Genomic DNA, 17,986 nt, shown 5'->3' with positions numbered 1-17,986 from the left:
TGATACCCCACAATTGTCTCATATGTCAAAGCCAAAGTGTGCTCGATCAATACCCTGCTCCTCTGGATAATGCCGAGTGTCCAGCTTCTTGCTTTTGTGTTTGTTTGAGCACCGAGAAGCTGTCAGAATCCTTCTGGGACCGGCCCGTCAGTGCCCGCGTGGAAAGTGATGGTGCACGGACCACCGGATCCAAAAGATAGACTAGCATAACAGTCACAAATCGCGTTACCCCAACGGATCTCCCTCTCCTCTTTCTTTTCAACGGTCACCGCTCTGCTTTTTTTTTGCTCTGCTGCTTGATCGCTTTGAAGTTCTCTGCTCTGCTACTTGCTGGTTTCGAAGCTCTCTGTCTACTACTGTCGACGATGCCGTTTTATCCTGCGTACTCGTACAACCCCTTCCCACGTGTTATGGGGCTCATGCCTCCGAGGAAGCCGTTCGTAAAGTACGTCGCCTCTGTTATATCATGTCAAGTCATCCGTGCTGACAACAACTTCATCAGGCCTAGAGCTTCCACTGGCAGTGCCATCGTCAGGATGGCGTTGCCGGCCTTCCACCCCACCCCAACCTCTCCTATCGACATCGGACCTGCTGCGCTTCCTGCCCTCTCTACTCAGTCTTCTGATGACGACGAATCTTTCTCCTCGGAGAGAGACATGTCCCCCTCCGTCCTCACGGACTATGAGGACAGCGACCTCGACAACACCGAGTCGCTCCCGCACTACGTCAGGGCCGAGGCTAGTGCAACAGAGGTCACCGCCGCAGAGAAGCTGATCTGGTACCTCCTGTTCGTTGTCTTCTCTATCGTTATGAAATTTGTTCTGACATTCTCTGCAGCCATAAGGCCGGACAGCTCAAGAACCGGCATCTCCGTGAAAGCGTCACGGAGTTCCTCGAGCACATCCTGAAGGCGAAGCACTACTTCGGGATCGTCGGCTCAAAGGAGAAGGCTGCCTATGTTGTTGCCTACGTGGCAACAGCATTTGAAAACGACGATGAGGATGAAGAGATGGAAGCAACTGAGGAAGAGGTGGAGCTCTCTCCCCACCGAAACCTTTCACCGGCCGAATTGTGCACGATCTATGCACAGGCGGAAGATCTCGACTACAACCGGTGCCCTCTTGTAAGCAACTTTCTACAGCGTCCCTCATTGTTCTAACCAGTTATCTGTCTCAATGTCTAGAAGACTGCAACACCCATCATCGCCGGCCATCAAGCTGAAACCGGCATTGCATTGCAGATGAAGGATGGTGCCCCAATCAAGACCGTGCTCCAGGCTGCCCCGCTCACCCTGTCCCTCATCGTCGAAACACCAGTCAAGGCCACCGCTAGCATGACGATGCATGCCAGCTGCAAGCGCTCCAACATCGCCGATCTGAACGACCTCGTCGCCCAGCTCCGTGACATGAGCCTCGAGCGCTCCGTCACGGACATCTTGCACGACTTCCATGCCATGCTCGACGACATCATCCACCCTGTCCCTGCGGCCTTCACCCCTCCCACACCCTCTTCTCCCAAACGTACCCCTGAGGAATTCTCCTCTGGTGACGAGGGAGATGATGAGGACAGCCAAGCCCGTCATCGGACCAAGCGCGCCAGGAAGAGTCTTCCCGACGATTCCTCGGAGGAAGAAGACAGCAGCGACAGGGACAGCAAACCCGCCCGTCGTACGATTCGTGCTCACCGAACGATCAAGCGTTCACCTCATCGCACACAGTTTGGCCGTGCACTGTGAGCACGGCACGACGCTGCCTTGGCCCTAGTGGTCGGGGCGGCACTAGACTATTTATTAAGTGAGTGTGATCCTTTGGTTGTATTCGAGATAAAGCTATTAAACGCAAAGTACCCAGCTGTTCACCTTGCTGTACGACAAGATCTCGTCAGGAACCAAAGGCACAGCTCTTATATATGCTGGCAAACCAAATGGCAGGTCGCTCTGCGCCTCATCGAGGTCTTGCCAGCTGTGCAACATGGTCTCCATCGCATTGTGGTCAACTATCATCAATCGCGTTCGATATGGGCTGGGAAAGAGGAGATTTGCAGGCCGGCCCCCTTGGTGGTTGGGGAATTGAGGCGTCACACGTCTCTCTTCTTTGTTTCTCTTCAGTCCTCATCCCATCCACTGCCGTTTGTTCCTTAGCAGCGGCTGTATCCCCTTCTCTTTCTCTTTCTCCTCTTCTCTTTCCTTTCCATTTCTCTTTCTTGCCGCCTCAGCCGCTGCAAGGCTAGCTCAGATGAAGAGCTACCTAGCGCGTTAAGCGACCTTTCTGCGTTGTTCCAACTGCCCTCAGTCACTCTGTTGGCACGTTTACTTTGTGTTCCATCCTGTTTCCTGATTTCATCTCTGCTTCACAATGTCTCATTGTCTAATGTATCCGAGCTTTGCCTCTGGGCATTGCACGGCTAGTACAAGTAGATATAGAATTGACGTTTCTCTTCCCACACCACCCTACTCATTTGACAACGCTGTGCAAGCTTCGCACCGGTAGAGCTCATGACCACAGAGATAAGTTCACTGTTACCGAGCTCTAACCTCGGAGATATGCAGGAAAGAATTTCCAAAAACAAATACTGATCCTGAGCCAGCACTGAAAGGGGCGACATTCGGGCACTCTGATCCTCATCAGGTTTCTCCTAGACTGCACTGTCGACTTCCACGCATCGGATGGAAAGGACATGGCTGCCAGTGACATCAGGGATAATAGGTCGAACGTTTGAGCAACAGACAACTGTCGTCCAATCCAAGGAGAGTGGTCTGAACGATCAAGAGCCGGAGGTGCGGTACATTGAACGGTAAAGCGGAGCACAGATCGGTATATCGCGTGCCGATCGTACTTCATGCAATTGGTTTTGCATCTCGGTACAACATCACCCACCAAAATCTGATGCGAGTCCAGGGTGAAGCGCGTACCCCGATCCCCGGATTGAACGGAACAGGATCGCACTTTCTCAACACTCCTTCGGAAGTTCATTATCACTAGCTGAGCCGCGGACATCGATGGGAAAATTACAAATGAATGACAGCAGCATGAGGACATCGTCGTGATTTGGCTTCTGGTTCGTGCTGGGGTATTTAATCGCTCGAAAATTGCAGCTGTCGAAGGGTTTTTCTCTTCATTATGCCATTCGGTATTCGACAACACAGTAGCAAGACAAGTCAATCATGTGTGGGGAAACCCAGGTCGTGCTCGTCACCGGCGCCTCCGGGTTCGTAGGTGCGGCCGTCACGCTCGAGCTCCTGAAACAAGGGTACAAAGCTAAGGGTACAGTCGTACGTCACCCTTTAGCATCTGGGTCGTTGCCTGAGATTCCACAGCGCTCGCAGGAAAAGGCAGACGCGTTTGATGCGGTGTACCCCGAGCATACGGGGTCCATCACCTGGTCGATCGTCCCGGGCACTGGATACCGTCGTGCAAGGTGTAGATCACGTATTGCACCTCGCGTCGCCCTTCCATTACTCTGCCAAAGACCTGGAAAAGGAGATGCTCCAACCGGCGCTGCAGGGTACGCTGAACGCCTTAGAAGCGGCGAGCAAGTAACCAAGGGTCAAAAGAGTGGTGAGCACTATCAGTCTTGCCGCGGGGATCAACTTGAGGCAGGGTTATCGGCCCGGGTATACGTATTCCGAGCTGGACTGGAACCCGATTACCTGGGAGCAGGTAATGATGATCGGAGATCCCGCAGTGGCGTATCTCGCTTCTAAGGTAGGCCGATGTTGGTAGATTGGGGACGGTTTTGACGCTGGAAGACAGAAATTCGCGGACCAAGCAGCGTGGAATTACATGAGTACCCACGCGCCGAAGTTTGCCTTGACGAGGATATGTCCCCCGATGATCTTCGGGCCGCCGATGCAGCCTGTAGAGCGGATGAAAGAGCTGACCATGAGCACAGCGGACGCGTATGCCAGTGTGGACTGATGTTAGGGATGTGTAAGTGTTTGATTCGCGGGCTTGGAGGAGATCAGCATCCGGTGAAGTGTGTTGACGGTGTACTCACAGGGCGAAACTCCACGTCGACGCCCTTTCCCATCCTGCAAGTGCCAACCAGCGGTATCTCGCTATAGGGGGTCACTACTCCTATGCCCAAGTTGCACATATCATAGCACAGCATCAACCGGAGCTGGCAACCGCGGGCAAGGTCACCCCGAGCGTAGGAGAGCCTGCGACGCACTTTGATACTGACTCGGGGAAGGCGGAGACGGAGTTCGAGATGGGATGGAGCTCGATCAATGTGTTAGAGATACCGTGGATAAGCTGTTGGAACTGGAGAAGAAGCTTGGGGTTTGAATGAAGCCCGAAGTCATCATGAGTACTAGTGCCCGTAGTGTAGCGTTACCAAGGGTACGACTCGATTACTGTCGCTCATGACGAAGGACAATATAAATTTCCAGTTTCATAAAGCACTTCGGCGTTAGAGTACTCGAACTTCTGCCGAGGGACGCGTGGATATAATATGTGTCGCCATGAGTCAGTCGGGATTGAGAAAGCGATGCAACAAAGCGATGTAAGAGGTGACTGTTAGGGCATAAATATAGCAGGTGAGAAGGCTTGTCCCTCCTTTGTTCCTCGGAAGCGGACACAATCTCCCGATCGGGTGAATGACCCCGGATACCCCTTTCCATTCTGAAAGGATCTCTCTTTGAGCCGCAGTTACCCATTACGACGGGACGTCAACTCCCTTCTACTCATCTCAAAACTGATAGTATCATTTTCACTCTCTGCCTTTCCTCGACCATTCATTACATTGTTGAAATTGCACTCTGGGCATTGTCAGTCGACCGTCTTCACGTCACTTGAGCAGTACGGATATCCTGGCACCCAACAATACCAGACTACAGGACATGGCGGCTACCACTGCCGCCACGTCTCCTAAACTCGATGCGAGTAAATACATTTTATCTTCCGTATGTTCTCTGAAACCGCGCCAGACCGAGGCCCCTAACCGTGACCGAGTCTCTCGCGCCCTCGGCGCCGCATTCCTCTCCCACCAAGTCGACAACCTCCAGCGCTCAGTGGAGGATATGTCCTTCTCTCGTGCACCAGGAGGTCCAACTCGTGGGATGTACAGCGGACCCTGTGGCCGTAGTGCCTCGCCATCTCCCCCAGTCAAGGCTGCGCAGAACACTTGGCCCGCGCCTGGAGGTGGTGTAGCGGGAAACAGAGGGAGGGGGAGGGGTAGTCCCGGAAGAGGATATGCGAATGCCGTGACCGGATCGCGTGGACAGAGTCATCGGGACCGTGAGCGGGAGAGGCAGCGGAGAGCAGACGAAGACAAGGAGTTCGATCGGTCGCTTCCCGTGGCTGCTACTATCCCCCCCAGGGCGATTCCCGCGCCGATTCCCTCTGGGCGCGCACTTCCAGAAGTGGTCGATGACCGGGATCTGCCTGATCCTGATCAAGAAGAGAGGGAGATTATGGGCATACATGGACATGGACCCCAGGCCATGAATCCGATCCTTTCCTGGCGAGTGGAAGTCGCCCGGGACGCAGATAGCGTGCCTATTCTCAAGGCTATCCCGTCGCCTGCACTCGATGCCGTTCCTATCGACTATCCCGTTACACCCGAAGTACATACCGGCCCAGCAGTGCCGGCGGGTGTCAACCCCCTCTCTTTCCAGCGCCGGCTTGCCGACCGCATTGTCCTCGACTCCTCCGTGCTAGTACATTCGCTCGGAACAGTACGCAAGTGGTGCGGCGAAGGCAGGAAGGAGGAAGTCGTCGTTCCCCTCGAAGCGCTGAATACGCTTGATTTGTTGAAGAAAGGTTCCTCCCCTTTGGCCGGGAGTGCACGCGCTGCGAGTCGCTATCTTGAGGACCAGGTGGGCATCAACCCGAGGATCACAGTACAGGGTGAGGAGGCATACATCCCTTGGGAGCAGATTCCCTCGGTCATCCCACTCGCGCTCGTGTCATCCATATCCCAGCACACCCGAACAGCGTCGGTCGACTCCTCGCCCGCCCTCGGCCCTGGCCCGCTGACGACCCTTTCCGGCTTGCGCACGAACAAGATCGACTGCCCGGACTGGATCAAGCGCACATTGTGTTCCGCGGCGTTCGAGTTTGTGAATGCCTTGCATCAACAGAGCTGGGGAGCGAGAAAGAGTGTCTTAGCTGTGATCGCGCCCCAAGGAGATAGGCTTCGGGGAGATGACGATACCCAGCGGTGGGAAGGACGTGCAGATGGACGAGAGGTGCGCGCCTGGGCACAGGAGATGAACATCCTCCTGCTCGAACTGGGGAAAACTCCCCGTGCCGAGAGGGAGAGGCGGAGTGTGGACAGCGATAGGGAGAGATTTGGACGTGCTGTGAGTGGAGCAAGCGGGGGAAGGGGTGGCGCGTTTGGTGGAAGGGGCAGGGGCAGGGGAAAGCGAGGTGGCAGAGGCGCAGGCTCCGGTACAGAGGCAATCGTAGACAAACCCGTGCAAGAAGCGCCTCGGGTCATCAAGGTTCTGGCGAGAGGCGAGAGACTGGACACGTAACCCCCGGTCCCGTCTCCCTATTAACGATCCTGAAGTACGTGTTACCCACTCTATCGACGGAGATACTGATCCAAAGGCAGCAGACAATGCCGCTACCGCAAAGCGGCATATCTTTTCTAATCGCCCGTTCCTGCAAGCGAGATTATAGCCCTCCGGTATCGACGTTCGCCCTGGTGCTCGACGAATTTCGCCTGCGTGACCCCGCTCGTCCTCGCGTTCTGCACCATCATGTCAATTCCCATCTTCGTCGTCCTTGCGCTGAATGCTCGCCGCGATCGACGTTGCTCCTGGGCTGTGAAATGATCGCGTGATAACTATGCTTTCTTGTCCTGATGCCTCTCTCTTATTGTCTTCGTTTTGCGTCTGGTACGCCGTTCCTCCAAATTTTGCCCCTATATTCCTCCAAATGGGTCTACCCCTTTCAAGCGCCGTGCGCGCAAACGCTCTACCCGTGAGAGCATACGTCACCACGATTTCTCCTTCGTTGATTTCTTCCTTCCAGTTCTTCCTTTCGCTCTTCCTATGAAACAGGTTCCTGTCGTAGGTAGACGCATATGGCAAACGGAAGGATTATGAGAATGATCGGATTCACCAACTGCTCGCAGGACGTATCTAGTCCAATCCCCAATCCCTTCCTCTTCCTCGGTCGTCACCAGCCATCTCTTTCGTGATCGGTGATCAGCCTCAGCTGGATATTTTTATCTCTCAAGGGCTCACGTGAACCCTGACCTTGGAACGTAAACAAGCGCCCGTCTTGCACGTGCTTCCCTCTCACCGAACGGTCAGATAAAGTTCGATCACTCGCTATGCCCGCCCTTGTCAATCCCGACCAATGCGTTACCTCCCCCTTCTTCTCAGCTTCATCCGCCACACGCGTCTAGAATCGTGATTGTTTTCATTCCTGACGACTTCCGGAAGTCATGGAGCGGGCAGCGCTTCCGGGCCCAGGGATGGGATACTGCTGATGAGCACTCTCCGACTTCCCATCTGTGCTGGGTACGCAAGTGCATCATCGTTACGGAAGATCCAGACATATTTGTGGCACAATAACGCATGCGGATTTCAGTACTCCAAGTGAGGCGTGGGTGGACAATTAGTGGAGAGGCGCAGGAAGCTTTACTCTCCTCTGGGGCACATATATAATCCTGTGTAAGTCGCACTTCTCCACGGATTCGATTCCTCCTTTAATCTCTCCTCCTAGCAGTATATCTGCACATTGTTTCTGGCAATAGACGCCTTGCCTTCCCCTCATTTCAAACCAAGAGAATGCGTCCCTCCCTGGCCGCGCCGCTCCTTCCCTCCCTCTCCCTCTTGATCCTCCTCACTATACCGTCAATACCCGGTACACTCTCCCTCCCAATTCCGAGGGATGAAGCAACGCAGGGTTTGGATTTGCGTGCGCTGGAGTTGCTCGAAGAACATCAGGCGCGAGCGGCAGAAGACTCGTACAGGCACATAGCACCAGGCGAGGGAACAGGGGCCACAGGTCAGATTCTGCCTGCTGCTGCCGCTGCCGTTCCCCTTCAAGGATCCGATGCGGCCCAGCCTGTTGCAGTTCCTTCCACTGGTGACTCTGCCGCTTCGAGCTCGTACGCCCTTGGTCGGCTCACAAACTCTTTCATGCCGGCGATGGAGGGCGAGGTGGAAAACACTATGTTCACTATTGAGCGGAAGGATGCAGAAGCGGCGCTCTTACATATGGAGACCGTAAAGAGGGGTCTGGAAAGTCTCGAGGCGTGAGTATCTCACCTGCCCTCCTCTGAACCGTCGGAGCTTATGATTAGGAAATACAGGTTGCTCAAGTCGGCTGCCTCTTTGACCAGACTATCGGCCTTCAGAGGGCTGGGAACCCCGCCTGAGCCGCCCACACTTAGAACTCCCCCCAAGGCGCTATCCGATGATCCAGCGCTGCACAAGTCCCCCCGTCTGCGCAGACCCTCTTCGCCCGAAAATATTTTGGACGATGTACCCGATCTGATGCACAACGAACACGCGCATCTCGCGGATTTGTACTACGGTGCCTACCCAAGCGACGAGCTTTTCTACAATAAAGATGTGCACAATGATCTTCGTGAACCTGTACCACTCGTTCCGGTGAACGTGGAGAAGTTTAGGGACTATTCGGCCCATCCACGGATGACGGCCGAGGAGTTCTTTGGGCGGAATCGCAAGAAGGGGACACACTGAGCGCTGGACGCGCTGATGCCGTGGATCTATTGTTGAGGAGGGGACACTGTTTGCTGACTATGATATCTGTATGTCTTACTGTCCGGCGCGTACACGCGTTTACGGCGCCGTGTAGCCTAGTAATCCAGTAATTGTGTAATTCACTGTTTGAGACTTGGTAATGGGTGGATTTGCAATTGCCGCTCCTTCATCGCGATGGACCTGACATACCCGAGATAGAACAATAATTCGTGGGGAACGTGCACTACCTAGTATGGTCACCCACCTCCGTGAACGTTGATGAAGACCGGCAGATGTTTCTCAGCTGCCTCAAATGTATTGAGAATGTTCGGTCCACTGTGTACCGTGGCCGAGTCGGACCGGGTGACCACATGAAACTAGACTGTTCATCAATGTTATCAATAGACTCGCCGTTCCTTTCGAAATTAACTCTGCCGTTCATGTTGGGGCCGGTTGCGACGGGCGCTCGGGGATTGGACGCGTAGGAGACGCGTGCGCGTGAAGCACGTGTGTGGCTGATCAACGAAGAAGCAGCGCGCTGGGACATGCTTCCCTTTCTTGGTGGTCTTCCTTCCTTTGCCAGTTGGGCCAACCAGCGCTTCTGCGTGCCTTGTGCACCTCCTCCTTCACCTGCTCGTCCTCTCATTTCTCAGTCGCTAGCCAACTCCTGTTCATTCCCGTGGATCAGCCTGCTTGACGTGGACATGCTGTCTGTCTCGGATGACCTTCCGCTGAAGAAGACTTCCTCTTCCTGCTCGGGAAATTCAACCACACGTTCCTGCGGAATGCTTCTGCACGTTCGAGGCTTCTGCGCTTTCTCATCAAGGATGAAGAGGTACAAAAGGCACAAGGTGGGGATGCTGGACTTTCCTTGTCGAGCATCCGTCATCCTCGACATAACATCGAGCTCAGCTCCCAGTAGCGCACGATGTACGCGTCCCTCTTCGTCTCCGCTCTCGCAGGTCTCGCCGCGGCCGTGCCTGCGCCTACAGGAAGTAGGCGCAGCGACTGGACGAGTGAGCTTCTAGGCTTGGTCTCCAAGAAGAAACTCACGTTCGACCGGACCGGTAGCTTCAAGGTCGTCTCCTTCTCTGACATGCATTTTGGTGAACGTTGGGGCAACGGTTCATGGGCTGTCTGGGGTCCTTCTAACGTTTGTGATATATCTCCTTCGAGTACTCAACTGTCATTGATGCAAGGAATAGGACAACATGACCCAACAAGTACATTCAATCATTCTCGATCAGGAGAAACCCGATTACGTCGTTTTCAATGGCGACCTGATGACCGGCGAGAACGTCTTCGCGAATAACGCCACTGGCTACCTCGACCAGTGCTTTGCGCCCACAGTCAAGCGCAGGATCCCGTTCTCGTGCACGCACGGCAACCACGACAATGCGAACAACATCAATCACCAGGAGGAGATCGAGTACGAGCAGAAGCACTACGGCGATCTCTCCTACACGCGTATGGATGTCGGCCCTGAGCCTTGGGGAGTTGGTAACTACTGGGTTCCTGTCTATGCTAACGAAGGGGACTGGGCGCCGGCGGTTATCATGTGGTTCTTCGACTCGCGCTCCTTCACCTCCGGCACCGGGAATGGACCTGGCCCTGTCGCCCCCTCGGCCAACTACTACTGGATCGATGAGAACACTGTTCCGGCCTACATCGATGGCCAAAGCGGATTGATGAGGAAGACCGTGCGTATCCTTAGCAACAGAGCCGGGTTCGAAACTGACATCAGCGCATAGTGGGGCTCCCTTCCCCCTTCCCTGGTCTTTGTCCACATTCCCTTCCAGAGATCGGACCAGCTTTACCAGCTCGGCACCCCGGGAGACCACGACGATGAGCCCGATCCTTCTACCCAGGGTACGATCAACAACACCTACACTGGCCTTGACGCACCCGCGTTCACGTCCATCTTCGGCCTCGGCGACGGGCAGAACAAGGTGCTCGCCATCACTTCCGGACACGATCACGGCGAGTCTTGGTGCGCCCGTTCGTCTAACTCATCCGGCATTCCTCTCTGCTTCGACGGCCACTCCGGCTACGGCGGGTACGTCACCCCTAACTCGCAGGTTCGCAATGGCCGTGTGTTCAACCTCAAGCTCTCGGACCTTCGGTCGAACAGCGGGCCCAAGGTCCAGACGTGGAATTCGTACGAGAACAAGACTATCAACGACCAGGTTACCCTTGGTCCGGACTTCATGAAGAACTACCTGTGAGCGAGGAAGGCTGTCATTCTTTGGACATTGCAGTATACCTCGAGCCCTTCCGCTCCTTGCGGGAAGATCACACCCCTTGAAATATCTGTTTCTATTCTTGGATTACTTTGGATTATAGGGAAGATAGACATCTATGGACTATTTAATCAGTTAACGGGGGTGTTGTGTGAGGCAGAGAAGCCTCTGCGTTTAGACCTGAGGTCACACGTGCGCCTCCTGTCCTTCCTATTCCGGCAATGCTATTTCTGGAAATTTCGATACCTCGACAACTGATCATGATCATGCTAGGTGTAGGGGAACAATATCATCATTGCAATAATTCAGGACCGATAATCCACCTTCTACGGGACTGTTAGATATTGCCAGCGCGTAATCGGTACTTTACCTCGACGGACCACCACACGGCCAAACAGCTTCTCAAGCAAGCACGTTCCCTCCCTGTCTTCTCTCTTTCCTACTATCCACATATTCCAGCTCAAGATCTCCATGCATGTAGACTGTAAATAGCACATGCCTCCCGTCCTCTACCCCTCTGCGGCTGGCCTCCTGTGGTCCTGCTACGAACGCACGATGCACTTCCTCACCGTCCTGCTGTTCGGCACGGCCCTCTCCAGCCCCCTACCACGCCAGAACGGACTGTTAGGCGTGCTCGACTGGTCCCTCAAGCGGAAACTGACGTTTAACACTGATGGAGAGTTCAAGGTGTGTGTTGCTGTCTGTTGGATGGAAGAGCTGCGTGGCTGATGAAAGCAGGTGGTGAGCTTCTCGGATATGCATTTTGGGGAGAGGAACGGTGCGTCCTTTGTTGGATGAAGGAAGGTAGTGCTGAGCGATGATAGGGGATGGGACGTTTGCCAGTTGGGGGCCGGAGCAGGTGAGCACATACAGAAAGAGAGGACATCAGCTGATAGACTGAAGGACACGAACACTACTATCGTGCATTCTATCATCCTTGACCAGGAAAAGCCGGACTATGTGGTCTTCAACGGCGATCTCATGACGGGAGAGAACGTGTTCGCCTTCAACGCTACTGGCTACCTGGACCAGATGTATGGTCCTACCATCCAGCGCGGGATCCCCTTCTCCAGCACGCACGGGAATCACGACAACTCGAACAACATCACCCATCTGGAGGAGATCGAGTACGAGATTGCCCACTACGGGGGGTTATCGTACACCCGTGCGGATGTGGGGCCTCGCCCGTATGGGTGTGGGAACTACTGGGTGCTGGTCTACGCTAGAGAAGAGGACTCGGCGCCAGCGGTGGTGATGTGGTTCTTTGACTCGACATCGTTTGTTCCCGACGTGCCGGCGCCTGTCCCGGCAGAGGCGAATTACTACTGGATTGACGAAAACACGGTGCCGCAGTATGTTGAGACCCAGAGTGGACTCATGAAGGCTGTCGTAAGCCTAATCTGCATGCTGAGGATGATGAACTGACTGATGCTGGGATGTAGTGGGGCTCTCTACCCCCCTCGCTTGTCTTCGTGCATATCCCTTTCCAGCACTCTGACGACCTCTGTACACTGCCTACCGTTGGGGATCACGACGACGATCCCGATCCTGCAACCCAAGGTTTCCTCAACAACGCATATACTGGGCTTGACCTCCCGGCGTTCCAGGCGATCATCGGCTTAGCAGAAGGGAAGAACGAGGTGCTCGCTGTGACCTCTGGGCACGATCACGGTGATTCGTGGTGTGCGCGGTCGTATAACGCGTCCGGATTGGCGCTGTGCTTTGATGGACATTCGGGGTATGGAGGTTATGTGACGCCTCACTCGGAAGTGCGCAATAGGAGAGTGTTTAATCTCCGGCTTGAAGATCTGTCAGCGGTCAATGGCCCAATGGTGGAGACGTGGAATTCGTATGAGAATAAGACGACGAATGATTATTTTGTACTAGGACCAGACTTTATGAAGGAATATCTTTAGATAATCACCATACCTCGATCACGCCCGATCAACACGTCATTCATGTGGAGGCACTTTGATCCCGTGTAACTTGATTCGGTGTTTGAGCCGGCCCTAAAGCTTCACCAAATCTTTTCCTTCCGTTCATTATTCGCAGTCACCGACTCATTATTGTCGAGCTCACCGTCACAACATCTCCTTGCTGCTCTCAAAAGGCTTCACAGACCAGTTAATCGTCGACCACCACTCTCCCAACGCCGCCGGAGAGAGGCTGTCGTCAGCACGCAAATCACTTAGCCCACCATGCCGCCTTTCAGCCGCCCAGAGGCGGTCCTCAAACAGGCCGAACACCTCATCACCGTTCACCAACAGCCGGCCGCTCTCCAGCTGCTCTCCGAGTTGTTCACGATGAAGAAGTTCCGATCAACCGCGCTTTCTGCTTTGGAGCCTATCGTCCTTCGATTCGTCCAGCTTTGCGTGGATATGCGAAAGGGACGCATCGCCAAGGAGGGTTTGATGCAGTACAAAAACATCGCACAAAATTCCAGTGTCACCAGTGTGGAAACGGTCGTGAAGAAGTTCTTGCAGATCAGTGAGGAGAAGCTCGAAGAGGCGCGTAAAGAGGCAGATCGTCTGTATGAGGAGAAACTGGCTGCGAAGGAGGTCGAGAAGGAGCAGGAGGGCGGTGAGAAAGAAGAAGTTGAAGATCTCGAGGCGAGTGAGACGCCGGAGCGCGTGCTCATGCTTGCTATCCTTGGTACCGGACAGGAGAGCAGGGAGAGGATGGACCGCGCCCTCGTCACCCCTTGGCTCCGGTTCCTGTGGGAGGCCTACCGTACTGCTCTAGAGACGCTTAAGAACAATGCTCGACTGGAAATAATTTACCAGGTTCGTAACCCTCCAATGCATGCACGTATATGCTGATGTATTTGTGACTACAGCAAGTCGCCCAAATGGCGTTCAACTTCTGCCTCCAGCACCAGCGCAAGACGGAGTTCCGCCGCTTGTGCGACCTGCTCAGGCTTCACCTTACTGCCGCGTCCAAATACGCTCACCAACCCCACGCAATCAACCTTTCCGATCCGGAAACACTCCAACGCCATCTAGACACGCGGTTTGTCCAATTGGATGCTGCCATTGAGATGGAGCTCTGGGGAGAGGCGTTCCGCAGCGTGGAGGATGTACACCATCTTTTGACCCTCACCAGCACAGTGGGTGTACCTGGTGGAGCGGGTGCAGCCAAGAAACCTGCAAACCTCAAGCAGCTCAGTCTCTATTACGAGAAGCTCACTCGGGTCTTTTCCCCTTCCGCAGCTAGCACCATCTCTAGTGCGGATACCTCCCTCTTCCACGCTGCTGCGTACGCGCGTTATTTCGCTACCCTCCGTTCACTACCCAGCAACGGCGGCAAAACCACTGAAGAATTGGAGCACATCGCCGGTGGAGTTGTCCTATCCGCGCTGTGCGTCCGTGAAGAGTCACTCGAATCGAAGAACTCTCAGGGCCTTACGGGTGGTGACGTGGATAGCGAAGACGTGAAGCGCGGAGGTCGCGATTTCCGGCTTGCGACTCTGCTTGGACTTAACACACTCCCAACCCGGCGGGGCATGCTCAAAGAAGCTGAGCAAAAGGGTATTCTTTCCCTCTGTCCTGAGCCTATTCATCAACTACATACACTCCTCACCACGCCTCTCTCCCCGCATACGCTGGCCAAAGACTCCCTTCCGGTCCTCTCCCAGCTCGCGGAACCCAAGTTCTCCACTTATGCGGCATATATGCCCCATCTCCCACAGACTCTACTCACCCATCTCTTGCTCTCGCTTAGCGAGACATACTCTGAGATCTACCTCCAGAGTTTATGGAGCATGACCGCGCCGTGGGAGGGCACGCAGTGGGGCGTCTCTCGCGAGGCAGCTGAAGGGTGGCTCATGGCGCTCTGCCGCCGGGGTGTGCTCAAGGGACGTGTAGATCACGGCCGTGGTGTTGTGCTCTTCTCGGAAGACGAAGGCGAGAATGGCGATGAGCTCCGGGATGTTGCCTTGCGGCTTCAACGGGCGCTCGTCTTTGTCGAAGAGCCGCTCAAGGTGGAGGATCACGCATCGCCCGTCTACCAGGCTCTGCAGGCGGCGCTCGCTGCCCTGCCCACTACTCGCGCTGCGCTTATTCACAAGCGTGCGCTTGCCCAGCGTAGGCAAGAGCTGAGCGCGGAGATGGCGGCCAGAAAGACTAAGGAAGAGCAGCAAAGCAAGCTCGACCATGCACGCGCGGAGAAAGAGGAAGCGGAGAAGAGGGAGCGCGAGGCGGCTAAGACGAAGGAACAGGAACGTGTTAGGCGCGAAATCGAGAGCGTGAGGAAGGGAGAGCAACAGAAGATCGTCCAGGATCTGATCGCCAAGGGCAACATCAAGGTTAATGTTGATGTAAGTGGTCTACGTAGTTGGCCTGTGAAGGGAGAATTGACGGTTGATATCCAGGACATCGAGAATCTCGACACTCAGAAGCTCGTCCAGCTCCAGGTAGAACAGATCGAGAAGCAGAAGAAGGAAGTGAATGATCGGCTGCGGATCATTGCCAAGCGCCTGGACCACACCGAACGTGCTTTCCGCAAGGAGGAGCGGCCCCTGCTCGAGGAAGATTACACCCGTCAACAGGAGGAGGACCGTATCACTTTCTACCAGACCCAAGACGAGACGAAGAAGCGACTTCGTCATCAGTTCGAGGAAGAGCTGTCAAGCAAGGCCCGATTGGGCCGCATGATGCCTGACTACTTGGCTATGCGGTCGGAAATTGAGGGCGAGAAGCGGAAAGAGTTTGAGGCACGTAGGGAGGTGGCGGAGAGAAAGCGGCTGGAAGAGAGGAGGAAACGGAGGGAAGAAGTACTTCGTGCACGCGAGGAGGAGCGCAAGGCTGTCGAGGAAGAGGAACGGCGGATCAGGGAGGAGGAGGAACGCCGAATCCGCGAAGAAGAGGGTATGCTATTCTTTGAACTCCTTGAGTGTACGGCTAACAATCCCACAGAGCGCGAACGCGAAGAGGAAGCTCGTTTGCGGGAAGAAGAAGAAAAGGCTGCCGCGGCTACGGTTGCCAAGTTAAAGCGGAGTGAGGAACGTGAGCGTGAGATTGCTGCTGCTCGCAAACGTGTGGAAGAGGAAGAAGCTCGCGAGCGTGCGCGTGAAGAACGTCGTCGTGCCTCTCACGCTGCACCTCCTGCCGTGCCCGCAGCCGCCGAGCCTGTTGCTGCTTGGAGGCGAGGAGGCCCGCGTGGAACACCATCTGGCACGGCGACTCCACCCCGCGAGGCACCGATCCCTGCTGCTCCTCTCATGAGTGCTGGAGACCGCGCTCCTGATGGTCGTAGGCGGTTGAACCTGGCTCCACGGACCATTCCCCGCCCAGAGACGCCTTCTGCTCCCTCTTCGCCCATACCCGCCCCTGTTCCTCCTGCGCCGACACCTGAACGCAAGGGTGACACCAATGTCGACGATGATGGATTCACGACTGTAACTAGGGAGAAGGCTGCTGTATGGTCGAGAGGCATGGGTCGGAGGGGACGCGGTGGGCTTGGTCGAGGAGGCGCGTAATGCTCCATTCACGAATTTTATCAGTCCTGCAGTATACATATGTGCATTTTTACCAGCTCTCTGCAATGACATCTTTCGTACTCTGCTATCATAAACAATGGGTTGCACCCTTGACAGAGGCATGATTGCTACACCACGTTATCCGCTTGGGTCCACAAAGACATGGACCATCAACCTGGTTCCCCGTCACTGTGAAGCTCGGCTGTCAGTTTCTCTTACATATCCAGCCCACTCATTTAAACATATCATTACACCGAGTGAATGGACTACAAACCAAACACGTATATCTGAGATACGTCAGAGAGATCATCAGAGGTCCTTACGAGTGACAATGACGAGCGCAGCAGGACAAGAACAAATCCGGGCGATTGGATAGACCCAAACAAGGAGTTGGTAGCCTCTACTGATTGGGTTGCAATACCACAGCAGGTACTCCATTCAAGTGACTCTGAAACGCCGTCTCGTCCTGAGCAGCTGGCCTTCGAAGTAACACGTTAGAACGGCCGGGAAACAGGTTGTGGATTTTATGTCATTTTCAGCTCGACCTTGGGCAGGACAAAGAGGGTAGCGATGTGGACGTCTGCTCGCTCGTATTGATGTGGGTGTTGTTGCCTGTATCTGTCCAACTTTCAGTCATCACGCACGATCGCAAACTGGAAGGCCCACCTGGGTCCCAAAATACCACGTGGGAGGCAGCATCAGAAGGAGGACTGCGATATGTCGGATCCATGCATCCGGGGATAACCCACTCATCAGGAATCGCTCGGGTTGCCTTCACTCTTCTTCTTTGTCTCCCTTCCGTCATAGCATGTTCTGCGTCTCATCTCATTGACCCGAAACTCATCAACGATCAGGGCACGAAAGAGTGCAGTATTGATGAACATCAAGGCGGTCGACGAGGAGGAAGACAAAGGTCGTATTAAGAGTGCCGAGACTGTCACTGTATCAAGAGGCCGTCCTGAAGTCGAAAAGGAGCTTCCGTTCAACAATCAGATCTAGCCTCGATGGAGCAAGGTAATCGACATCGGCAACAACTATCGCACCCTGTTCCACCTTGGTGCCGAGCTTCTCCAGATCCTCTCGGATCACATCACGGTCGCCATGTCAGCCAACCGCACGGTTAGCGAGGAGAATGATGTCGTACACATTTGGTGGGGATGACGGTAGGCTGGAAGACGAGACCGTGTATGTCTGTTGTGCCAAGCATTGGTTGTAGAAAGAACGTTGATACTGCTCGTGGCGGGGAAGTTGTGCGGGGTCGTCTGAGCCTGCAGGGGTTGGCGTTGACGTCGTACGAGGTAGAGCTTGGCACGTGTGAGAAAGAGGCGCTTTCCGCCACTTTTGGTCGTCGCCCGCGATTCGGTCGTATGTTCCAGTCTGTTGTAATGCGCCTTGGACCGACCAGTGCAGGACGATCGAGAGCACTGGTCGAATTGCGGCGCTCTTGGGCAAGACGATAAGCAGGTTCGTGTTTTTTCGCGGAGAAGTTGGGCAGACACCTTGGGAAGTTGAGCCTCAGGGCCAATGAACCCAATTATGGTGCAGTACGTACCACCTCCATCAACCAGGGACAGTTATTCTACTTCTTTCCGACAGCACCTCGCC

The 17,986-nt window shown here is 54.7% G+C and overlaps 7 protein-coding genes across 7 annotated transcripts; all 7 read left to right on the top strand.

The window, feature by feature from the left end:
• The first annotated feature begins 320 nt into the window (after positions 1-320).
• On the top strand, positions 321-3,102 carry DACRYDRAFT_118857 (uncharacterized protein). The gene is made up of 5 exons (XM_040770672.1): positions 321-445; positions 503-787; positions 838-1,123; positions 1,184-1,793; positions 1,851-3,102. The coding sequence occupies exons 1-4, from the start codon at positions 366-368 to the stop codon at positions 1,733-1,735; spliced, it is 1,203 nt and encodes a 400-aa protein (XP_040624985.1). The 5' UTR covers positions 321-365; the 3' UTR covers positions 1,736-1,793; positions 1,851-3,102.
• A 32-nt stretch (positions 3,103-3,134) lies between these two features.
• On the top strand, positions 3,135-4,290 carry DACRYDRAFT_118856 (NADP-binding protein; the record flags this gene model as incomplete). Its single annotated transcript, XM_040770671.1, has 5 exons — positions 3,135-3,271; positions 3,317-3,504; positions 3,572-3,704; positions 3,753-3,898; positions 3,999-4,290. Exons 1-5 carry the CDS (start codon positions 3,164-3,166, stop codon positions 4,288-4,290), a joined length of 867 nt encoding a protein of 288 aa, XP_040624984.1. The 5' UTR covers positions 3,135-3,163.
• A 550-nt stretch (positions 4,291-4,840) lies between these two features.
• On the top strand, positions 4,841-6,937 carry DACRYDRAFT_118855 (uncharacterized protein; the record flags this gene model as incomplete). Its single annotated transcript, XM_040770670.1, has 2 exons — positions 4,841-6,512; positions 6,562-6,937. The coding sequence occupies one exon, from the start codon at positions 4,841-4,843 to the stop codon at positions 6,476-6,478; it is 1,638 nt and encodes a 545-aa protein (XP_040624983.1). The 3' UTR covers positions 6,479-6,512; positions 6,562-6,937.
• An 807-nt stretch (positions 6,938-7,744) lies between these two features.
• Positions 7,745-8,746, top strand: DACRYDRAFT_102003 (uncharacterized protein; the record flags this gene model as incomplete). The annotated part of the gene is made up of 2 exons (XM_040767603.1): positions 7,745-8,214; positions 8,272-8,746. The coding sequence occupies 2 exons, from the start codon at positions 7,745-7,747 to the stop codon at positions 8,663-8,665; spliced, it is 864 nt and encodes a 287-aa protein (XP_040624982.1). The 3' UTR covers positions 8,666-8,746.
• Positions 8,747-9,593: 847 nt separating this feature from the next.
• DACRYDRAFT_83850 (Metallo-dependent phosphatase) lies at positions 9,594-10,890 on the top strand (the record flags this gene model as incomplete). The annotated part of the gene is made up of 3 exons (XM_040776643.1): positions 9,594-9,818; positions 9,871-10,365; positions 10,417-10,890. 3 exons carry the CDS (start codon positions 9,594-9,596, stop codon positions 10,888-10,890), a joined length of 1,194 nt encoding a protein of 397 aa, XP_040624981.1.
• A 510-nt stretch (positions 10,891-11,400) lies between these two features.
• DACRYDRAFT_111064 (Metallo-dependent phosphatase) lies at positions 11,401-12,821 on the top strand (the record flags this gene model as incomplete). Its single annotated transcript, XM_040769166.1, has 5 exons — positions 11,401-11,592; positions 11,644-11,683; positions 11,730-11,764; positions 11,809-12,294; positions 12,348-12,821. The coding sequence occupies 5 exons, from the start codon at positions 11,401-11,403 to the stop codon at positions 12,819-12,821; spliced, it is 1,227 nt and encodes a 408-aa protein (XP_040624980.1).
• Positions 12,822-12,985: 164 nt separating this feature from the next.
• On the top strand, positions 12,986-16,440 carry DACRYDRAFT_24618 (uncharacterized protein). The gene is made up of 4 exons (XM_040773761.1): positions 12,986-13,688; positions 13,742-15,220; positions 15,275-15,770; positions 15,819-16,440. The coding sequence occupies exons 1-4, from the start codon at positions 13,104-13,106 to the stop codon at positions 16,379-16,381; spliced, it is 3,123 nt and encodes a 1,040-aa protein (XP_040624979.1). The 5' UTR covers positions 12,986-13,103; the 3' UTR covers positions 16,382-16,440.
• Positions 16,441-17,986: the final 1,546 nt, after the last annotated feature.

This window comes from Dacryopinax primogenitus (assembly GCF_000292625.1).
Source record: "Dacryopinax primogenitus strain DJM-731 SS1 chromosome Unknown DACRYscaffold_20, whole genome shotgun sequence".
Lineage (NCBI taxonomy): Eukaryota > Fungi > Basidiomycota > Dacrymycetes > Dacrymycetales > Dacrymycetaceae > Dacryopinax > Dacryopinax primogenitus.
This window is presented reverse-complemented; position numbering and strand designations above follow the sequence as displayed.